At 35.3% G+C, this 22285-nt stretch overlaps 1 protein-coding gene across 1 annotated transcript; it reads left to right on the top strand.

Moving 5' to 3' along the window:
* The first annotated feature begins 9570 nt into the window (after positions 1–9570).
* LOC125776559 (protein toll-like) lies at positions 9571–12291 on the top strand. The gene has a single exon (XM_049449330.1). It carries the CDS (start codon positions 9622–9624, stop codon positions 12280–12282), a length of 2661 nt encoding a protein of 886 aa, XP_049305287.1. The 5' UTR covers positions 9571–9621; the 3' UTR covers positions 12283–12291.
* The last annotated feature ends 9994 nt before the right edge of the window (positions 12292–22285 follow it).

The raw sequence follows: 22285 nt of genomic DNA, 5'->3' as shown, positions 1-22285 counted from the left end.
AGGTAACCGGTGTTCCGTCAAGCGACATATATTTAAACCTAAAACTTTAATTAAGAAAGAAAAGTGAATTTTGTCCATTTCATAAGTCACACGGGGCCAAATCAGGCGAATACGTTGGTTGCGGAACGATATAAGTATAAATATAAAGTGTAAATTAAAAACTCACCTTTCAATTTGATCACAGTAGTATAATTACTTTAATAATACATTTGTAATACTAAAACATGACTTACTTTAATACTTACCTTAACTGAATTTACGAGTATTACAATATTTAAAGAAAGTTTGAAAAAGAATTATATTTATCCTTTTGTAATTCATACTTATATTACCACTAGTTTAAGCCGTTAGTTTTAAGATTTAGGCTAAGCAATTACATGAAATGGAATAAAGAGCTCTTTTGTGAAATCGATAGGACGTGATTTTCATTTAGTCGGAATTCCCAAGTTTTGTATTTTTTCGCATATCATTTCGCTTGAGGTTTTTCACCTCGAACAGACTATAACTACAATTTACAAATACCCAATATTCGAAACTAAATGTAGAATATTTAATGTTTACCCTTTAGCACAAAAGCATGGTTAATTTAATTTAGATCCTATTAAAGCAAAATGTTCTAAATATCGAAAGAGTTTCAAAATGAAAGAGTCCAGTAATTTTATTTGTAAACCAGAACCCTGTGATAATTGTACAATCAAAATATTAAACGATAACCGAGCACAATGCGCAATAATTTATAAAAATAACGCAGCTCTCCAAATCTTAGAAAACGGTCACATCTTGACAGATTATGAGCATTCTTGGAATAATGCGCCTATATCTGGCCCTAAATTAATAAATTTTTCGCAATTCACAAATATTGATGGCATTACATATTACAACCATCAACAACAACTTAGAGAAAGCATACACAATCAGCACAGCGAAAAAATTGAAATTATATATTCTGGCAAAATTATAAATCTCTAAATTTAATATATATTTAATTATAAATAAAAGAGGCTGACAGCAACATATGTGGCCATATTGTGGAAAAAGTAAAACGAGTACGTAATCATTTAAAGAGCGTCCAATATCATAAAACTGTTTAAAGTACGCAGTATTCTTTTTTCAAAATTATGTTAAATTGGTTGAAATTTGAATTTTAGAAATTTTTTTATTAATTTTTGTTTGTTTGGAACAATCTACCCCCTGTTTTCGCAAAAAAATCTCATCTAAATATAATTGAGTCCGTCGGAAAATAAAACTTTGGAATCAGAAGAAGTTTTCTCTTCTCTAGAATAATCGGGGGGCTAAATGGAAACTGGTTCAACAGTAGTTTTGATTGAGTTCATTTCGGTAGTTATTGAAGTACTAAAATATCATATTGAATTGGTGCGCTTTAAGAAATTTAAATCGTATTTTTATTCCTTATCAAGAAAAATATTTGTGAAAACCGCAAACCCTCTTAGCACTCGCCTTTGTGTTGTAATTTGTTTGTTGTTTTAGTAACAAAAGAAAAAACTTTTTCAAAAAGAATTTTTTCCTCCGTATTTGTGGTTAATAACATTTGCCGTGACCGTGTTAAAGCTACATTAACCTCCGATAAAATCGCTAAAAATTAAGAAAACAGCTTTATAATATTAGAATGATTTTAACATAATACAAATATTTGATATAAATATAAAGTAAGAACGTTATAAGTTAACGTGCAAACATTGTTTTGCCATAAATGTTATTTTAAGAAAATAATTAAAACCCAAACCAGATGCCAGTGCGATGTGGTCAGAGTATATAGTATAACTTTCTGTAATCTGAGTGAATCAGCCTGCCGGAGCACTCAGGGTTTCCTATCGTATTGAGTACTTCCTGCATATTAAAGAGGAATGCAGAGACGATTGGTTTGTATGACAGCTGTTTGCCTTAGTAGACCGATGCGACAAATGGGCTTTTTGGGGAATTGAGCAAAATTTCTTCTACAATTATGAAATGGATTGTTGTATTCGGTTATCACGGACACCAAGTAAACTTTCGTGAACTCGAAGACTTCTTGAGATTGTTAAAAGCACTCACACAAATCATAGCAGTCTGAGAATTAACGATAAGAGGAAACTCACACTTCCTCAAGAACTCGAATTCTGACGAAGTATTGGGTTAACTAGATAACTTAGTGAAGAATAAAGCTTATTTTTTGCTATATCATGACACCATCGATTTTTCTTATTACCTAAAACTAATCGAAATAGATATATATAGGGTCATAATATATAAATAAATGATCAAGAAGACGAGAAAATTTCAAATCCAGTTGACTGTGTATATGTCCGTCCATCCGTCCGTGCAAGCTGTAACTCGAGTAAAAATTAAGATATCTTGATGAAACTTTGTATGCAGGTTTCTTAGAACAAAAAAAGTTCGAATTCGTACAACGCCATTAACCGAAAACCTATAAACTGCCATAACTAAGAACTAAATTAAGATATAATATAAAACTGTAATTTGATACAGAGGAACGCAGTAGCAAGGGACACCAGTGAGGAAAAAGTGATTTGAAAAAGTGACGTGGCCCCGACCTCTTATAAGTTTAATGTACGTATACATGTATCCTAAGCTACTAAAGCTAGAAGAACCAAATTTACTCACTGTCTACCGACAGTGTGAAATATGTAGATGAAATCACATAACCCCGCCCGCTCCTCATATAGAGATACTCTTCAAAACTACTAAAAGCACAATAAATTAATAACTATAACGATGGTAGTAATGGGACTCGGTGTGAAAATTAAATGATAGACGTGGCACTGCCCACTTTTTGGTGAAATCACATATCTCGGGACCCAACCAACCTATTTCGACTAAATTTAGTAAGGGACATTCTTATCGAAATCGTACAACATGCACGTCTACTTCCTACGTAGTACAAGAAACAGTTAATATAACGGGATAACACTTTGCACTAATAATTCCTATAAAAAATGGGAGCTTAAGATCAAAAGTTTCAAGGCCGTAGGTACCGATTGTGTAGGCCCCAGTCTTTATAGTTGACTTTTGACTGAAATATCGGAAAATATGAAATTGAAATTCAGACATAATCCTCTCCTGACAATAGTAGTAGTCAAAACCGCACACACAGTGGTCGGTCTTGCATGGAATCGGCGGCCAAAAATACTTCCACTGCCCAGAACTGCCATCAAAGCCACATTTTCCTATTATTAATAGGTAATTAGAGGTCTTATTGTGTTCATTAATCACATTCGTGACGCAGTGTGGTCCAATAAATTTTTAATCTCAACTTCAGCGTAAGCTTTTGAAACTTTTATTTGCTCAGGAAAACTTTTCTGTTTTTCCTTTAAAATTTATCATAGCAGGGTAAAAAGATAACATCAAGTTTATTGTAAACAAGTTGATACTGATGCTTGGTTAAATTTGCTTCGGTGATAAGTGATATTACTTCACATGGCTTTGTGCGAAAGATCGACGGATTCGGTTCCCTTCAAGCAAAGCAAATTATCAGCAGCGAACATGTCGAGTTCTGCTAAATCTGCTATCTTTCGCCCTTCGTTCTCTCTGAGCACTCTACCAGACTTGTCCTCGATTTTGACTCAATACGGATGATTGTCGATTTAATAATATATATTCGGATTGTGCAAACCAATTCAAAATTTTTTGTATAACTTGGTTTTGTTCTGTTTTTATTTTTATTTTATTCCACATTTCTGCAAATCTCGTAAATAAGTAAGTCTTTTTATAACAATATATTCAATATATTAGTAGCCATCCGATTTTAGCTTTATCAACAAATGAACGTTTGTCCAAAAACCACAATTCAAAAATATATAGGCGTGAAAGTGCACATTGATACGATGAGCCTGAATAAAAATGAGAAAATGAAAACCAAGTAGGGAAAGTAAGGAAAATGTTCTGGTAACACGTCAGACAGTGGTACAGGCAAAGGCAGAGTGTTTTGTATTAATGCATGACCAAATGGAGTAAGTTGAAAGATTCCTATATAAATAGTTAAATAGACAGTACCTCCGCCACTTTGACTTCCATAGCTGCCAATACTAACTACTGTGAACGTACAGTCATCAAAACGATGCTAAAGAATTTTCTGTAATTGTAGAACATCGAATTGGAATTGGGCGGGCACTTAAGAGCGACGTGCTTACTATCAATTGCACCGACTAAGTTCGGAATGTTCCACAAATTATAAAAATGTTTTGCAATGTCCTCGTATTGAGACAAATAGCTAACAATTATAAGAAAAGTACATATGTACAAGGTGCGTTCCAAAGTAAACAGGATTTTTCGAATCTAGCGCCCCCTGGTGGCGCCGTCTATATGTCGACTGGTGCGTTAGAATCTGCTATCTTTATCGATTGTCCACTGAGAATTCCATGACATTTCATAAATTGGAAGTGAAGTTATTGCGTTTTAAGTGTCAGTATGTTTGTGTTATCGGTGCGAAAATGAGCTTCAAACAAAGAGCCAACATTAAATTTTGTTTTAAAATTGACAAAACTTTTTCCGAAACACTTCAATTGATGAGCCAAGTTTATGGCGATAATTGTCTATCCCGTAGCAGAGTGCACGCGTGGTTTCAACGTTTTCAAAGTGGTCGTAAGGACATAAATAACGATCAACATGTGGACCAGTCAAAATCCGTAATCACCGGAAATTCCATCCAAACTGTGAATTCATCAAAAATTAGTCGAAATCATCATTGAAATTTATGGAAATGAAATTGAACATCTCCAAAATATCGATTTATCGCATTTTGACCGAACAAATTGACTGACGACGAAAAATTGCTCAGAATCCTTGTGACCGATTATTTGATTAAAAGTCGTATTTTAATCATTAACCGCTCCCCGTATTCACCTGATATGGCACCGAGCGACTTCTTCCTTTTCGGAAAAATGCAATTGCCCATGAAAGGAAAGTAGAGGCCATTCAAAAGGTTCGCACCGACATACTGGCGGCCATACCGGCCAATGAGCTAAAACACTCGTTTCGCATGTTTTTGGACCGTGCAAAAAGCTGTATTGAAGCAGAAGGAAACTATTTTGAATAGAGTAAATTGATTTTGCCGAAAAATCCATTTGTTCTGTTTTTTTATAGTCCTGTTTACTTTGGAATGCACCTTGTATATGGGGTATTCCATACCAAATCGACCACTTTTGAACCCGACCTCTTTAGATTTTGCTGAAACTTATCCATCCTTTTCTACCCTTTGAAAACCATTTTTGAGAATTTTTTCAAAATTTTTTGTCCAACTTCAAAAAAGTTATGAATTTTGCTATTTTTTGCTAAAAAAAATGGCTTTTTATACCCTGGACAGGGTATATTAGTTTGTCACGAAGTTTGTAACACCCAGAAGGAAGCGTCGGAGACCCTATAAAGTATATATATAAATGATCAGTATGTCGAGCTGAGTCGATTTAGCCATGTCCGTCTGTCTGTCCGTCTGTCCGTCTGTCCGTCTGTCTGTATATATACGAACTAGTCCCTCAGTTTTTAAGATATCGTTTTGAAATTTTGCAAACGTCATTTTCTCTTCAAGAAGCTGCTCATTTGTCGGAATGGCCGATATCGGACCACTATAACATATAGCTGCCATACAAACTGAACGATCGGAATCAAATGCTTGTATGGAAAACTTTCACATTTGACAAGATATATTCACAAAATTTGGTAGAGATTATTTTCTAAGACAACAGAGTAATTGCCAAAGAAATTGTTCAGATCGGTTAACTATAGCATATAGCTCCCAAACTGAACACATATGTAGTTACTAACAGAAATGTACCTGTGAAGGGTATTTAGCTTCGAAAAGTTCATTCAAAAACAAAAAAAAATAAAAAAAAAAAATAAAAAAAATGGTCCCCAAAAGTCAATTTCTCCAAAAGTTATGGAATATAAAAAAGCCACTTTTTTAGCAAAAAATAGCAAAATTCATAACTTTTTTGAAGTTGGACAAAAAATTTTGAAAAAATTCTCAAAAATGTTTTTCAAAGGGTAGAAAAGGATGGATAAGTTTCAGCAAAATCTAAAGGGGTCGGGTTCAAAAGTGGTCGATTTGGTATGGAATACCCCATATATGTACATACGTATGTATATTAATTTGCAATACACTACCAATCAACTTACAGTAATACCAACGAGAGCGTTTTCTCGTGTCCAATCCGCTGCCTTGGCTTTTTCAAGGATTTCCATACTACTTGTAAATTCAGAAGCATATTATAGTCGTCCGGCGGCATCCTTGTATGCAAAAAAAGTTGTTCTGGTACGCTGTTCTTCATTATTAGAAAAGTTTTTAACTGGTAACCAGAAAAGCACCACTTTTTATCGATTGGGAGAATTTGCATATTGCCATTTTTATAGATTTCGTGTGTAAAATTCTTGCAATCACTCCCTTCGAAATAACGGGTTTTATGAAAATTTGACTGAAATTTGTGCTCGAGTAAAAAATTTCAATTCCTGTTTGTTTGGAACAATCTACGCCCAGTTTTCGCAAGTTCGAAAAAATCTGATCTAAATATCATTGAGTTCGTCGGGAAATAAAACTTTGGAATCAGAAGAAGTCTTCTGTTCTTCTAGGGGGGGGGCTAAATGGAAACTGGTTCAACAGTAGTTTTGATTAAGTTTATTTCGGTAGTTACTGAAGTTCTAAAATATATGTAATATCGTATTTGTACGCTTTAAGAAACTTAAATAGTATTTTTATTCCTTATCAAGAAAAATATTTGTGAAAACCGCAAACCCTCTTAACACTCGCCTTTGTGACATAATTTGTTTGTTGTTCTAGAAATAAAAGAAAAACACACTTTTTCCAAAAGAATTTACTCTTTCGTAGGCTGACTAAATCTATAGCAACGCCACTGAAAGTCGTAAGAGAAGTTATAGGGACGGAGTGTATCATAATAAATTCGAATATTTGTGGTTCAAAACTCTTTAAAAAGTTGCCGTGAAGTTGTCAAATCGCTAAAATTAAGATAAAGGTTTATAATATTAGAATGATTTTAACATAATACAAATATTTGATATATAAAGAAAAATGTTATTGGTTAACTAGCGAACGTTGCTTTGTCATAAATGATATTTAAAAAAATTAAAACCAAAACCAGATTCCAGTGTAGTGTGATTAGAATTTATAACTTTCTGTAATCTGAGTGAATCAGCTGGCCGGAGCACTCAGGGTTTCCTATCGTATTGAGTACTTCCTGCATATTAAAGCGGAAAGCAGAGGCGTCAAACACGGTAATTCTTTAGTATACCCACTAAATAGACATCCAAAAACTTTGAATATACTATATAAGTCCGCATACAAGAAATTGGTTTTAAACGATATGTTTGTATGGCACACTTCCCCAAGAACTTGAATACTGACGAAGTATTGGGTTAACTAGATTACTTACTGAAGAATGAAAATTTTTGCTATAATAATTAGATCCATGGATCAAAGAGAACACATTAGTTCAAGGAACCGAACACTTGCATAAAAAAAACTGAAAATCCATACACAATATATTTTAGGTACTTTTTTAAAAGCAATTGGATCAAGACACCATGAACATTTCTTACTTATTTTTTCAAATTTACTTTAGAAAAGATGAATTAAGAAACAGGAGAGTCTTTTGATTAATTGATTACAGAAAACTAATTAAAACCGAATACACGAAAACTGCATACAACTGGTAAAATCTCGAAATTTCAGGTGGCTCCGAAAGATCAACGATATAATTTTGTAAATTTTTTTAATTACAAATGCATAGAACTCATAGAAAATAGCATAAGCAGCTCACTCAGATCTTCTGAAAGCTCTCTTCGTCTAAGTTTCGGTTTATATCTGTCTACAAATCAGACTCTATTGTCTCAAAACAGTCGCATCTGGACAAAATTCATTTGAATTTCAAGTTTATAAAAATTAAAGTACGACCTAAAAACCAAGAAAGTTTGTAGCATAGCATTAAGGAGTTTCCAACATACAGTGCAGAGACGAATTAGCGGTGTATAGTACTTTTATATATTACAGTCGAAGTTGGTCGACGGTTTTTTGCAAGAAACAGTATTCAAGGCTTCTCCGAGTATTTGTGAGTATTTTATGGCTTTTGTGCAATACTTATTCTTACTGATTGCGCCATTATTATTATTTATATTATCATTTTATTATCTATTTTTATTTTATTATTTATTTTATTAATTTAATGACCCAAATCGTGCTTAACATTATCTTATTTCTTATTGGTGAAAAATGTCTGAAATTTACTACCCAGGGTATAAATTGTTGAAATAAATGAATGAAGTATAGGTAATTTTGATTGGGACAAATTATTTAAAGAGGGGGAAGAACACGTTGACGATGAACGACCTCGGCCACCAACATCAACTGATTATAAACATGTCAATGAAAAAAAGCAATTGGTGCTTGAGAATCAATGGTTAACAGTCAGAGATCTTACGGGCATCGTTGAAATGGGAAGATCAGTGAAAACCATTTAGGAAGAAAAAAGGGCTTAAGAAAAATGAAAGCACGATTGGTTCCAAATTCACTTAATTTTTTTGAAATACTGCTTCGCGTTAACATCTGTGAAACAATGCTTTCCGATTACCAGGATGTCAAAAAACATATTATTACTGGTGATGAGTCTTGGATCTATGTCGAATAGCGTGGCAAAAATGAGCCATTGGGGACAAGGGAATTACTCTACAGGCGATGACGTAGATTTTGAAAATTGTATTAAGAATATGAAAATCATGAATTTTTGCTCATAGTAGTACACTGTGAAGATGAGCGCAATCGGATAAATCAGCTAAACCTACTTCCTATATAACCAACTTTTAAATTTTTTATGATTCTTTCACTTAACAGTATTCAAATCAAATATGAATGAAGTCATCAGGTATTATAGCTTATGCCACCAAATATGTGGACCCTAGTGCATATGACTGATTTTTTAAAAGTTTTTAACCTCAAATATCCGAATTTATTGTGATACACTACATCACTATGGCTTCGCCTTTCAATGGCGTTAGTCTCAAATTTGTGACCTGATAGTTAGCAAGTCATAAAAATAAGAAGAACGTTTGTTTGCCTTTTTGAATATACAGAATATAGATCATCTTAGATATTAATCGATTGTCTTTTTTATATTTTGTAAGCAATAGAAAATTTAATATTCGTTATCGACATATTTATTTTCATTCAAGAGTAAAAACATTTCTGAATAATCAAATATAATATATTTACAGAATAGTAAAATCTTCTTAAGTCACAAACATTTTATATTACTTAAAATCTTAAATTTAGAAACTTGTGACTGTATCACAGTACAGAATTGCACGGTTAATCAGCTCTATGGCAGAGCAAATCTATTGCGCAAACGTTTGGTTTTTCTTTTACTAGAGCACCAAACAAACCGTACTTACTAAGACGAGTGTTTTAAAAGATTGCGGTTTTCAAAAATATTTTTGTTGATAAGGAATTAAATTACGATTTAAGTTTTTTAAAGCATACCAACTCGATATTATATTTTGGTATTTCAGTAAGTGGAAGTGAGTTGGTCTGTAAACCCGATTTATTGTGGAAGAAATATATAATATATAAAATTAATAAATTTAAATAAACTAAAAGTACGCAAAATGTACATAATACTCGCCCACATACTAATTCAACTGATCATAAGCAACAAATTTCTCTTGGTGCACACTACCGAAACAAAATTAATCAATACTAGTGTTGAACTGTTGAATAATTGCTATAGCAATGAGGAGAATGCCTGTGATCCTTATTGTGCTGTTTCCGACGGATTCTATAATATTGACATCTGCTTTCATTCAGATAATCAGAAACTGATGGTAAGGTGTCCCAAAGGAACAAAAATTAATATAAATTTTCTACTAGAGCGCAAATTTCAGTCAGTTTTACATAAAACTCGTTATTTAGAAGTGACAAATTGCAACAATTTTACGCACGAAATCTATAGGAATGGCGATGTGCGGGAAATTCTAATAAATATGATGGAGCTAAATAAGGTAACACTTGTCTATAACACTGACTTTGGTAGAAAACCAACGGAAGATTTTTCTCAATTTCGAAATGTACTTCACCTACAATTAATTATAAAATCAACAGCAGATATTATAAGCATACCAACTGACATATTTTCTGAGCAGTACCAACTGGAAACGCTTACGCTTAGCGTGCAAGGTCTAAGAAACCAGAACTTAACGCTGCTCAACTTGACACAAACTCACTTTGAAAACCTCACTGAGCTCAGACAGCTTGACTTAGCTGGTAATAATATTCGAATCTTGGACGCAAATATCTTTGCAGCGCTAACGAAATTAAATTTTCTGAATTTGAGCCGTAATGAAATCCGGGAATTGCCCGAAAATCTACTTGCATTTCAACGTCAACTTTTAATACTGGATCTAAGTCACAATTCATTGACATATCTATCGCCACAATTTTTCGATCAAGCTCCTTTACTATGGCAGTTGAAACTTGGTGGTAATCGATTATACAGCACCACAAATCTTATGGAAATTCTGAAACCGCTGCATTATCTACATAAGCTAGACTTAAGTCAGAACAAATTGCAAACTATTTGGAGCACTGAGACTTCTGTCAGCACAACGCCAAGTCCACTGAAAATATTTCGATACAGCAATAAGGGCATAAATGTGGCTTTAGCAGTCGGTCTTAATTATATCACAAAGTTGCAACCAGAAAAATACGAAGGTGGTACGCTTAACTCAATAGAAATCAATTTAAGTGGCAATCGTTTGCGTGAATTCTCTTTAGATTGGCTTATAGCAGCGGAAATTGCATGCCCTTTTGAAATAAACTTAGAGAACAATTTGATTAAAAACATGTTTGCTTTACAAAAGTTCTTCAGTAGAACTTACGATTGTGCGCGTGAAATCAAAATGACTGGTAATCCGGTCGAGTGCGATTGTAAATTTGCCGGGATTTACAATGCAAACTATCACTGGTTCTTCAATGGTTTACATTGCGTTCAGTCGTCGACTAAACTAATAAAAGATCTCGCGCAGCTGGAACTTAATGAACTGTGCGCTTGGAAACCGGTAATGTGTCCCAGCAAATGCAATTGTTACACACAATCGGAATTCCTGCAAATCAGTTGCAAATGTTGGCAACATATCGAACAGCTCCCGCGTCCCGAGCAAGTTGGGCTCAAGAGTTCGGTACTAGATATTAGCAATAATAATTTCGTTGTATTGCCGCTAAACACCACCTTCGGCTATAGTAACGTTTCCCAACTCAACGCGTCGTACAATAAAATCACGAACATTAGTCTCGCTCAACTGCCAAGCAATTTGACGGTTTTGGATCTACGAAATAATCGCTTAAAATCTTTAAATGATGAATTTTTGCGTACATATCTCAATGACAGCACAAAACTACAATTTCTCTATCTCAGTGAAAATCCTTGGTATTGCGACTGTAGCGCGCAGCAATTGCTGTACACCATACGTACAAATCGGGCACGCATACCCGATATCGACCAGTTACTTTGTGATAACCTGCAAAACGTTACACTCCTTACAGCAAATGTGAGACAATTGTGTTTAACTGTTAATGTTGAATATTATCAGTGTTTGATTGCAACTGTTCTAAGTGTAGCGTTATCCATTATTATTTTACTTTGCATTATCGCACTCTTCTATAAATATAAATTGGAAGTGAAAGTATGGCTTTATGGCAACAACATATTGAGATCTTGCATTCACGAATGTGAGCTGGATGATCATAAAATATTCGATGCTTTTATCTCATATGCACACCAGGATGCAGACTTCGTCAACCATACATTACTGCCGCAACTCGAACAGTGCGAACCACCATTTCGTGTATGCACACACGAACGCAATTGGTTGGCTGGAGCGTATATACCTGAACAAATAATCGAATCAGTGGAACAGTCACGTCGGACGATCATTGTGCTCTCGCAGCACTTCATCGAGTCGGATTGGGCGCGTATGGAGTTTCGCACAGCGCATCAGTGCTCGTTGAACGAGGGTCGTGCGCGCATAATAATGATTAAATATGGGGAAATCTCGAATAGTGAATTTTTGGATAAAGAACTTAAGGCATATTTGGATATGAATACATATCTTGATTGGCAAGATGTCAGATTTTGGGATAAATTACGCTTCGCCATGCCACATAAAGTGGGTAGAGAGAGGAATTCAGATACTCGTATGCTAGAAATTAACGGCAGGATGTATGTTAACAGACAAGTTGAGATGAATCGTTTGCGTGACGAGAGTGTTTAAAATTGGAGGACGATAAGATTTATCACAAATTTATATATATGTATTTATGAAAATTACATTACATATTACATTTAATTGCAGTTACTTCTGTGAAATATAGTGTTATTCAAAATGTTGCTTCTAAGACGAATATAGTGATAATCTTGACCAACCAAGCAGTGGTGATCGCACAAACTCTTCAATACCATTTTATTCTATTTCAAGTAACTTTTTAATAATTTTTTCTGTATAATTAATAAAAAATAAAAATGATATCTGTTAAATTATTTACTTAAATATTTAAACAAGAAAGAAAGCGTAAGGGTACCTAACCTGAACCTACTGAGGTAATGGAATTATTTCGATCTTACGGCCTTTTATATTCGATGGTTTTTTGAATTAGCGCAGTTTTACTCTTGTATTAGTCAACACGTGACATTATTCTGAGATTTTATGGACATACTATAATAATGGTGAGATATACAACTCTGATCAAATTGAAAGGTGAATTTTGTCCATTTCATCTCCTTCAAAGTAACCCCCTATCGCTGCAATATACTTATGCCCATGAATTTTCTAGTCATCATAGTACTTGGAAAAATTCTTCGTGATGGCCATCAAGCCTTCTTCGATTCAGCTTTTATATCCTCGACTGAGTCAAAACGGTATACTGGGAATGGTTTTTTGAGTTAGGTGAACAGCCAGACGTTACACGAAGGTAAATCAGGCGAATGCGGCGGTTGTGGCACGATATTAGTTGAAAATGTGGCGAAATGATCACGAATAACCAGCAGTGGAAGTCCGAGCAATACGGAAAACAAAATCAGGCGCACTGCTCCTACAACTGAACAAAGGAGAAAAACCGAAACCAGAGCTCCAAAATGCTCTCACGAGAAATCTACGTGGTATAGCTTCTGTAAGCGAGCTAAAGCAGAAAGCCACACAAGCAGAAGTCACGACCTCCGTAAGATGTGTGCTAGAGAATTCAGATGTAGAAATCACAGTGAGGACAAGCGCTCCAAACACTCGCGAACAAATACGCGCATATTTGACGCTGACAGCCGACAGCGTAAACAGGGTACTAAAAGAAGGTCACATAAAAATAGGATGGAATGGCTATAGAGGATGCTGCATGACAAAGAAACCGTCACTTAATCATAGCCGGAGACTTCAACGCCAAGGCCACGGAATGGGGTACACCGACTACAAACTCAAGGGGCCGGAAAATTCTCGACATGGCGGCTAGATTAGGCCTTATCATCGCAAATGGGGATCCCAAACTACCTTCAGAAGACCAGGATGCAATAGCACAACCCCCGATATCACGCTGGTGTCCGAAGGATTCGCAAGCCAACTGCGCGAGTGGAAAGTTTTGGAAGACTATACTGGTAGCGACCACCAATACATATCCCACCTCATAGGCCCAGATAAACATCCAGCAACGACGATAAGAAGAGGAACACGTAAATGGAACGCTTCCAAGCTAGACTCAGAAAAGGTTCTCGCTGCCATAGATGGAAACCCACCAAAATATCACGTGATCGTCTAAGCAACTCTGAGCACCATCACTGAGGCATGTAAAGTAGCAATGCCCAAAATAAAAGGCGGACATCCAAAGAAAGCAGTTTACTGGTGGACGGACGAAATCCGAAACCTTAGACAAACTTGCCTGCGCAAAAGACGACGATATACAAGAGCTAGAAGCAGAGGAAGAAACGGAATGGAAGAACATAAGGAATATAAAGCTGCGAAAACTGAGCTGAAAGACGCAATAACAAAGACAAAGAAAGATAAATGGGAAGAGCTACGTAACGATATAAACAAAAATCCATGGGGTCTCGGATACAAGATCGTAATGAAAACACTCGGAGCAAAACAGTCCACCCTTGAGTTAAACGCCGCAGCTATGGAACGAGGGTATTTTCCCAGAAATATGGAAGAGGCAGCATCTGAACCTAATAAGCAAAGGCAAAGGAGACCCAGGAAGACCATCAGCATGCCGACTTTTATGCATGCTAGACATAGCAGGAAAGCTATTAGAAAGACTGTTGAAACCCCGCATCATAGCCGCCATAAACGATGCTGGAGGCCTGTCAGAACGACAGCATGGCTTCAGACTAGGCAGGTCCACCATCGGAGCCGTGGAAGACGTCGTGCACAGCGCGGAGGAAGCTCATCGAAAGAACAACTTCTCGAGGCCAATAGTCCTCTTCGCAAAAATTGTCATACAAATGCTTTCAATAGCGCAAAATGGGAAAATATGATCGACGAACTAGAAAGTCGCTTCAAAATGCGCTTCTACTTGATGAAAATGATACGAAGCTATCTTAAGGACTGGAAACTACTGTACGATACGAGTGACGGCCCACAAGGAAAGGAAATAACCTCTGGAGCAGCGCAGGGATCTCACACGGCCTCAGCCTAGCTGCTGAAAAAACAGAACTGATCCTGCTCACTAGGAAACATATCCCGCTGGAGGTAAACAGGCAAGTTCATTCAGAAACTATTAAAACGACGAAAACCCTAAAATACCTAGGAATAAGAATGAACAATAAATTGACGTACTGGGCTCAAATCCAACATGCTGCAAAAAAGTCAGCCAATATAACCATGGCGCTATCAAGACTCATGGCAAACACCGGAGGCCCACTTGCAAGTAGAAGGAAATTGCTTATGGACACAACACAGTCGTGCTACTATACGGTAGCGAAATATGTATATCGACTGGTACCTTAGAATCTGCTATTTTTATCGATTGTCCAGTGAGAATTTTATGACATTTCATTGATTGGAAGTGAAGTTATAGCGTTTTACGTGTCAGTATGTTTGTGTTATCGGTGCGAAAATGAGTTTCGAACAAAGAGCCAACATTAAATTTTGTTTTAAAATTGGTAAAACTTTTACCGAAACATTTCAATTGTTGAAACAAGTTTATGGCGTTGATTGCCTCCCGTAGCAGAGTGCACGAGTGGTTTCAACGTTTTCAAAGTTGGCGTGAGGACATAAATTACGATCAACATTCGAATTCGTCAAAAATTATCATTGAAACTCATGAAAATGGAATTGAACATCTCCAAAACATCGATTTATCGCATTTTGAACGAACATTTGGGGAAAAGGTGTGTGCACGGTTTGTTCCCTACAAATTGACTGACGACCAAAAATTGCTCCGAATCCAACATTCGAAGGACCAAAATTACATTTTAACCATTAACCACTCCTCGTATTCACCTGATATGTTACCGTGCGACTTCTTCGTTTCCGGAAATCTGCATTTGGCCATTCAAAAGGCTTGTGCCGGCATACTGGTTGCCATACTCATTCGACATGCTTTTGGACCGTGCTAAAAGCTGTAAGCAGAAGGAGACTATTTTGAATAAAATAAATTGATTTTTGTTTGTTCTGTTTTTTTTTTTAAAGATCCGTTTACTTTGGAATGCACCTTGAAAGTTTCGCATTTAGCCTTTAAATTTAATTATACTTACTTACCGTACTGAATCTTCACATGCTAAGAGATCTATCTACTGATCACACTCCTGTACTAATAAAATTATGTGAACAACCCATATTGGTTGATCCGAAAGTGGGTCTAACATCTTCTAAAACGAATTGGCTAAAATATAAAAAATACGTGAGTAGCCAGATTAATATTGAGCAAAAAATAAATATAGGAAGAGATATTGACGAAAGCATAACAGAACACAATGATATAATAACTAGCAACACCAAACAAATTGATCCCAGAAAAATCATTAACAGAGATATAGAAAAGCTTGTAAATGGAAAAGGCGTGCAAGGCGTGAATCGCTCCTATTATACTTAGCTTCAATTGAAATCTGCTGCAAGAAAATAAAAAAAAAGCGCTTAAACATGAGGAAGAACTCAACACCGAAATTTATTTATAGAAGCTGTGTCCAAATTCAAGCAAGCAAATTACCTTTGGAAAGCCCAAAAGTCGATGAAGCCACCAACTGACTCCAACATGCCTATACGAGACGTGGGTGGAAATTGGGCTCGAAGTGACGAGGAAAAGACTAATTTTTTTGCAAATCACTTAGAAAAGGTATTTTAACAACATAGTTAACGAGAAAAGACGAAACTTCACCTTCTGAAATAATTAGAATAATAAAAGGATTTAAACCAAAAAGGACATAATAATATTACCCCAAAAATTCTAATTGAGTTACCAAATATTGCTGAAGAAGTGCTCTCTTTGCTCTTCAATGCAATTCTTAATCTCGGATACTATCCTAATTCATGGAAAAAGTCGCAGATTATCTTGATATATAAACCTAGGGACCCTCATACAGACCAATCAGTCTTCTACCCTCTCTTTCTAAAATATTAAAATATTTTTAAAAGTGTTACTATCAAAGATGACTGCTTTCGTCCACGAAAATAATATAATACCAACGCACCAATTTGGGTTTCGTAAAAAACATGGCTCAGGCGTTTGATAAGGTGTGGCATGAAGGCCTTTTATTATAAGATTAAAAAACTCTACCTTTAGAATTGTGTAAAGTCTCATTTAAAAAATAGACATTTTATTGTAAAAGTGAGAGATTTCAGATCTGATGAACGTTTGTACCAGGGATAATGGGATGTCCAACTTATTCCAGTGTGAGAGCGCCTCAAAATAAGCGTTTTTTATAACATTTTCCATTGTGGTCAGATCGAACAAAATACGAATTTTTGAGCACTAAAATTAAAACACCCAACATTTATTACGATTGCAAATTATTGTATATTCGACTTTTAATAAATGTAGTCTTTGGATTATAAACTTTATTAATTTAATATTTTATTAAATTCACTTAACTTATTATAACTTTAATTGTCAGGCAGCGGCTTGTCTGCCACTTCTGAATACTTCTGTACTTCTGTTTTAGTCAACTATTGTCTACTATGCTCGACCGTATATTTCGAATATTGTTCGAGTGTAGTTCGAATTGATCATATGTTCGTATTGTTTTGGTCAGAGGTGCATTTAAAAGGCACGTCCGCTACGTGTGGACCTTTGACCCACAGGTTCCACTCCCACATAAATGGCGAAACTATTTAAATTATTTTTTATGACTTTATATAATAGTATATTAACACAACTGACTTTTAATCTTTCAATATTTAATAAGGTGAATTAAGCCTGTTAGTCTCAATTATTAAATGTTTTTAATCATTGGTAACTGAAAATTAATGCTACTAAGCATCAAATTGCAAAACTTTTAATGAAATATATTTAAATTTCGCATTTTCTTTTATTTTCATTGTTTTACATTTTTATTAGTGATCTTAAACGGCGGCAACAAATTCCTCCGTTCACATACATATATTTTGGTATAATTTCAATCTGGCCGTTCCAGTCATTCCAATTGCAAAACGTCAAAACCTACCCAATCCAGTCAACTGTCAAAGTTCGGTAGGTGAGCGGCTCTCACATTTCCAGTGACAGGCGAGTTTGGGATCTCTTTATCTCTGGTGTGATGTTGTCACAGTCCGTTTTGACTGATGTGCTGAACACAATGACCGCGACAGATTGCAAACGACATCTCTCAAATATTATATAACTTATTGTTAGGTTTTTAAAACAAAAAAAAAAAACAGATTCAATAAATAAAGATATTGTAAAAAAAAAATAAAAAATAAATAAAAAAATGAGTTTGTAAAATTTTAATAGGAGTCCTATTGGTCACAGCTGCTCCGACTAAAGCGACGAAGTGAAAGTTTGTTTCCGATGCATTAAGCACTGTAATACCGGAGGGGGCTTTTAAAACCCTCGAAAAATTTAGTATATAGACCAGTGAAGCGCTTTGCCTAGCCCGCGGGCGGCCGACTTTATTGCTCTCTCACAGATTCGCTCACACGTATTAGTCAAGCGCTCTCTATACATTGTGGAAAATTAATGTGCATTTGAAAATCACTTGATCAACGACTGTTGACTGCTACGCATGTAATTTGTATGTGCGCGCTGATTAACAATTTTGGTTCAAAACCATGAAAATATTGATTTTTAGTTATTTGATACAGCCGTTTAGGTGAAAACTTCAACATAAATTCAATATTTAAAACCTTTTGAATTTTAATTTCTTTTTGACACGTGAATTGTCTTTATTTTTGTAATTGATAAAAAATTAAGAAGGAATTTCAATAATTTCACAATTTTGTAAAAGTTGTCGAACCACTTTCAATTTTTTTTTATATTAATTAATACTAAAGTTTTGTAGTTTTTTTGGGTGTAGCAGCAAGCTCTCTCATACTCCAACACAAGCACACAGTTTGGTAGTGTGCGTTTGGGCATCACTGATATAGACGCATTTCAAACATGTCATATATATGTATGTAGTCTTATTTGCGAAAGAATGGTCATAGCGGAAGATGTCGGGTGACAGCCTGCGCTGACAATGTTGCTCGAGCTAACCGAAGGGTATTTCAAAGTGGTAATCAACTGTGAACTAATAGAAGCAGCCGTCAAACTAAGTAAATCTCAAATGGTTGCATTTACTAGGCGAAGCTCACGTCCGCAACCTGTTAAAAAGGTGAAATATTAAAATTTTTGCTTGATAGAAAACTTTCTTGGTGGCCAAATATTGAGCAAAGCAAGGCATCGGCTGCCATATATTTTCGTACAGAAACTATTCAGAAAATGTGGAGACTCTCACCAAAGGTGTTCTTTGGCTCCAAAAAATCGTAGGCAAGCCAATAGTATTCTATAGTACAGCAAAACTTATGTATACTCATTGCTTTCTGGGGAATTTTTGATTCCAAAAATTTTAGTACTGAATTTTAGAAATAAATTCTTACTGTCTTGCATGTAAATATATGACGTATGTGTAGGTATAGTACGAGTATGTTACGCAGGTTGCTATATATATTTCTGGACTAGGCAACACTAAGTGTTGCCAGGTGCAATCTGACATTTCCATTGGAAAGTTTGACATTTTTTAGCATAACATCACTCAGAACGTTTTGTCATTTAATCGTGAATTGTTTTATTTACAGGGAATTAAAAAATTCATCTCGGCCAAAAAATGGAATTAACTCGTGAACATTTTCGTGCGATCATTTTTCACAACTTTCGACGTGGATTATCACGACAAGAGTGCATCGATGAACTAAAATCTTTGTATGGCTATGAAGCACTATCCTATAGCACTGTGAAAAACTGTTACAACGAATTCAATCGTGGCCGACGCTCGCTCAAAGACGAATTCCGTGAAGGTCGTCCAAAAACAGCCGTTGTGCCAGAAAACATCAATGCCGTACGTGAATTGATAATGCAAGACCTTCATGTAACATACCTTCAAATAGAGGCATGCCTATGCATTTCTTCCACCAGCATACATTCGATATTGCATGAACACCTGGTCGTAAAAAAAGGTTTGTTCTCGTTGGATCCCGCACAATTTGACAATCACTCAAAAAAAGGCTCGTGTGGATTGCTGTAACGAAATGCTGAAAAATACGAACGCAGTGCTTCAAAAGACGTTTATAAGATCGTCACAGGTGACGAATCATGGATCTATGCGTATGTGCCTGAAACAAAACAGCAATCAACCGTGTTGGTCTTCCAAGACGATTTTCGTTGATAAATATACCTATTTTCATTATTAGGCCAGAAATATATATAGCAGCCCTCGTATAATGATTTTCGTTTTTAAATTTGCTTTGCAGAAATTCTTCCTGTGAAAACCATTTGCAATCACCGCACCCATTTACAAGACCGAATGCGTGTGCTATACATAAATCCATAGATTTATATTCAAATGTGTTCGAGTTCCGACATTTATAAAATATGTATCTAATGAAACATGTGTCTACATACAAGTACATATGTATGTATAAATGAGCACGATAGGAATACGGAAAAATCAACAGCAAAAAGTCAGTGTCGAAAACATTAATTTCCAACGCAGAAATATAGCAAAAGTACGAAAAAATCTGAAAAAAGGATATGACAGTACTGGAAATGCAATCTCGTTGTATACTTCCCACGGGTATGCCGATCACCAAGCCGGCCGAATAGTACGTAGCAACAACAAGCTGGATGAAATTTGCAGAAAAGTATAAAATCAAAAAATAAATGAACATTCAACAATAGCTAAGGCTAAAACTCGTATTGCACACGTGATATTTTTGGTAATTTTTTAAATTTTTTTTAGAGTGTTTTCATTCACTTGAGCATTCAAATGCCTCCTGATACCGAAGTTTTATTTCTATTATTTAGTTGCTTAATTTTTTTAAAACAGTTGGGAACCAACAATCTCATTTTCTATTATATACTATATACGAGTATTGTAAGCAAAACTATTGATTTGTTGCCATGGTCAAAGAATAGGGAATTTGCAAAGTTATTCCTGTATTAACCTTACCTTAAAAGATGTTGGATAGACATATTCAACATTACATTGATTCTTCTATTGGCCAGAATGGGTCAAAATTTCATTTCTGTACATATAATGTTAAAGAATTTGAAACTTTTTTGTGATACTTGTTTCGCATTTCATATGATAAACATTTTAGAGCATTCTTTGTGTTCATGTCCCTTTATTGGAATCCATCAAAAAATATCCGCATATACATAGGTTTTTTTAATGTACTCTTGTAATGGAATGTTTTTGGTTGTAAGAATATTGCCAACATCCAGCTTAAGATATTCCTGCCGGGTGTTTTAATTCGCTCGCACTAAGATTTATGTTTACTTTCTCTCGACAAAGAACTTACAACACCAACTCAGAAATTTGGTGAGTTTCCCAGCGACAGCTAATATTTTTGTCGATTTGATTTTAGAGTTTTTCCGTTTTTATTAATTTTTGCCTTTTTCTAGTTTCCATATCGCTTTTGTTTGCTCACTACCCTTAAGGTTTGATATATTATGTAAGCCTTTGATGAGTGATCCCTGCTTCCAACAGGCAGCTGTAAACGAAGCAGAGAGATAGTAAAAGATCGGATGGCTTAGTCGTACACATATACACTATGTGATTGAACAGAAAACATTGGTCTGTGAACAATGACGTTACTACGTAAAAGCCATGTGAAGAGAGTGGCTTTCGTAAAATGTTTGCATACAAGCACCTTCGTTGCCATGGCATCATCAAAAATAGGTAAGTAAAACTTACATACATATGTACATATAATAAATCGGAAAAATGTCTTACTGGGCTTAATAAAAATTCAATAGTATACACTGATAGAATTTTCATTTGGAGTTTGTATGGCTTAATTCGTTTTTCGGTGGTAGCAGTGACTTAAATGACATAGTTTTGTAATTCATAGAGCAAATATATTTTATTATTTGCATAGATCATATTGAAAAAATACTAAATTGTTTAAAAAGTTTAGTTTACGTTATTTTAACAAGATCAGAGAACCATCTTTTTTAATTATTTGAAAGAGTGGTTTGAAAAACCTTACCCGAGGTTCTTTAGTCCTTGGTTATTATTCGCACTCTGAAGTTATGTGACAAACCGAGGGATCCATGAATTTTTAGGACGACAGGAGATAAGAATCTCTTTCTTCACAGAATGACAATTGGAATTAAGAAAAAGTGATCCTTTGTTTGAAAGAACCTAAGATCTCCAATTTACATTAAAAGGCCGAACTGCAGAGCTGAGACAACCAAAGAAATAAAACAGTATCGAAATTAATGTTTCTATATTTCAGTATGCGATTTAAGGAAGCGTATAAATAGGAATGCAGATATGGCGGCGAAAGGTTTTGCCAAGGATGCCAAAGCATAAACCTTATATCCCAGTTCCATATTTATCGCTAAACAGCACAAAAGACATTTGTTCGAAATTAAAAGTTTGGTCACTGCGGAAGTATTATCGGTCAGAGATGTCGAGACGATGGCTACAATGGCAACGACAATAACAACATCTAGCGCTGTACTCATGTTCTCCGGTAAACTCACCGTTCTATCAGGTAAACAAACAAAAAAATTAGTTGCAGAAATGCAAACAGCCATTCAACATGTCTGTATGAAAACAACAAAAACTTTTAGTGGACCGAGGCTGAAACTGCTTTTGTT

Source organism: Bactrocera dorsalis, chromosome 1 (genome assembly GCF_023373825.1).
Source record: "Bactrocera dorsalis isolate Fly_Bdor chromosome 1, ASM2337382v1, whole genome shotgun sequence".
NCBI lineage: Eukaryota > Metazoa > Arthropoda > Insecta > Diptera > Tephritidae > Bactrocera > Bactrocera dorsalis.
The sequence above is the reverse complement of the archived record's forward strand: the minus strand, read 5'-3'. Positions and strand labels throughout refer to the sequence as shown.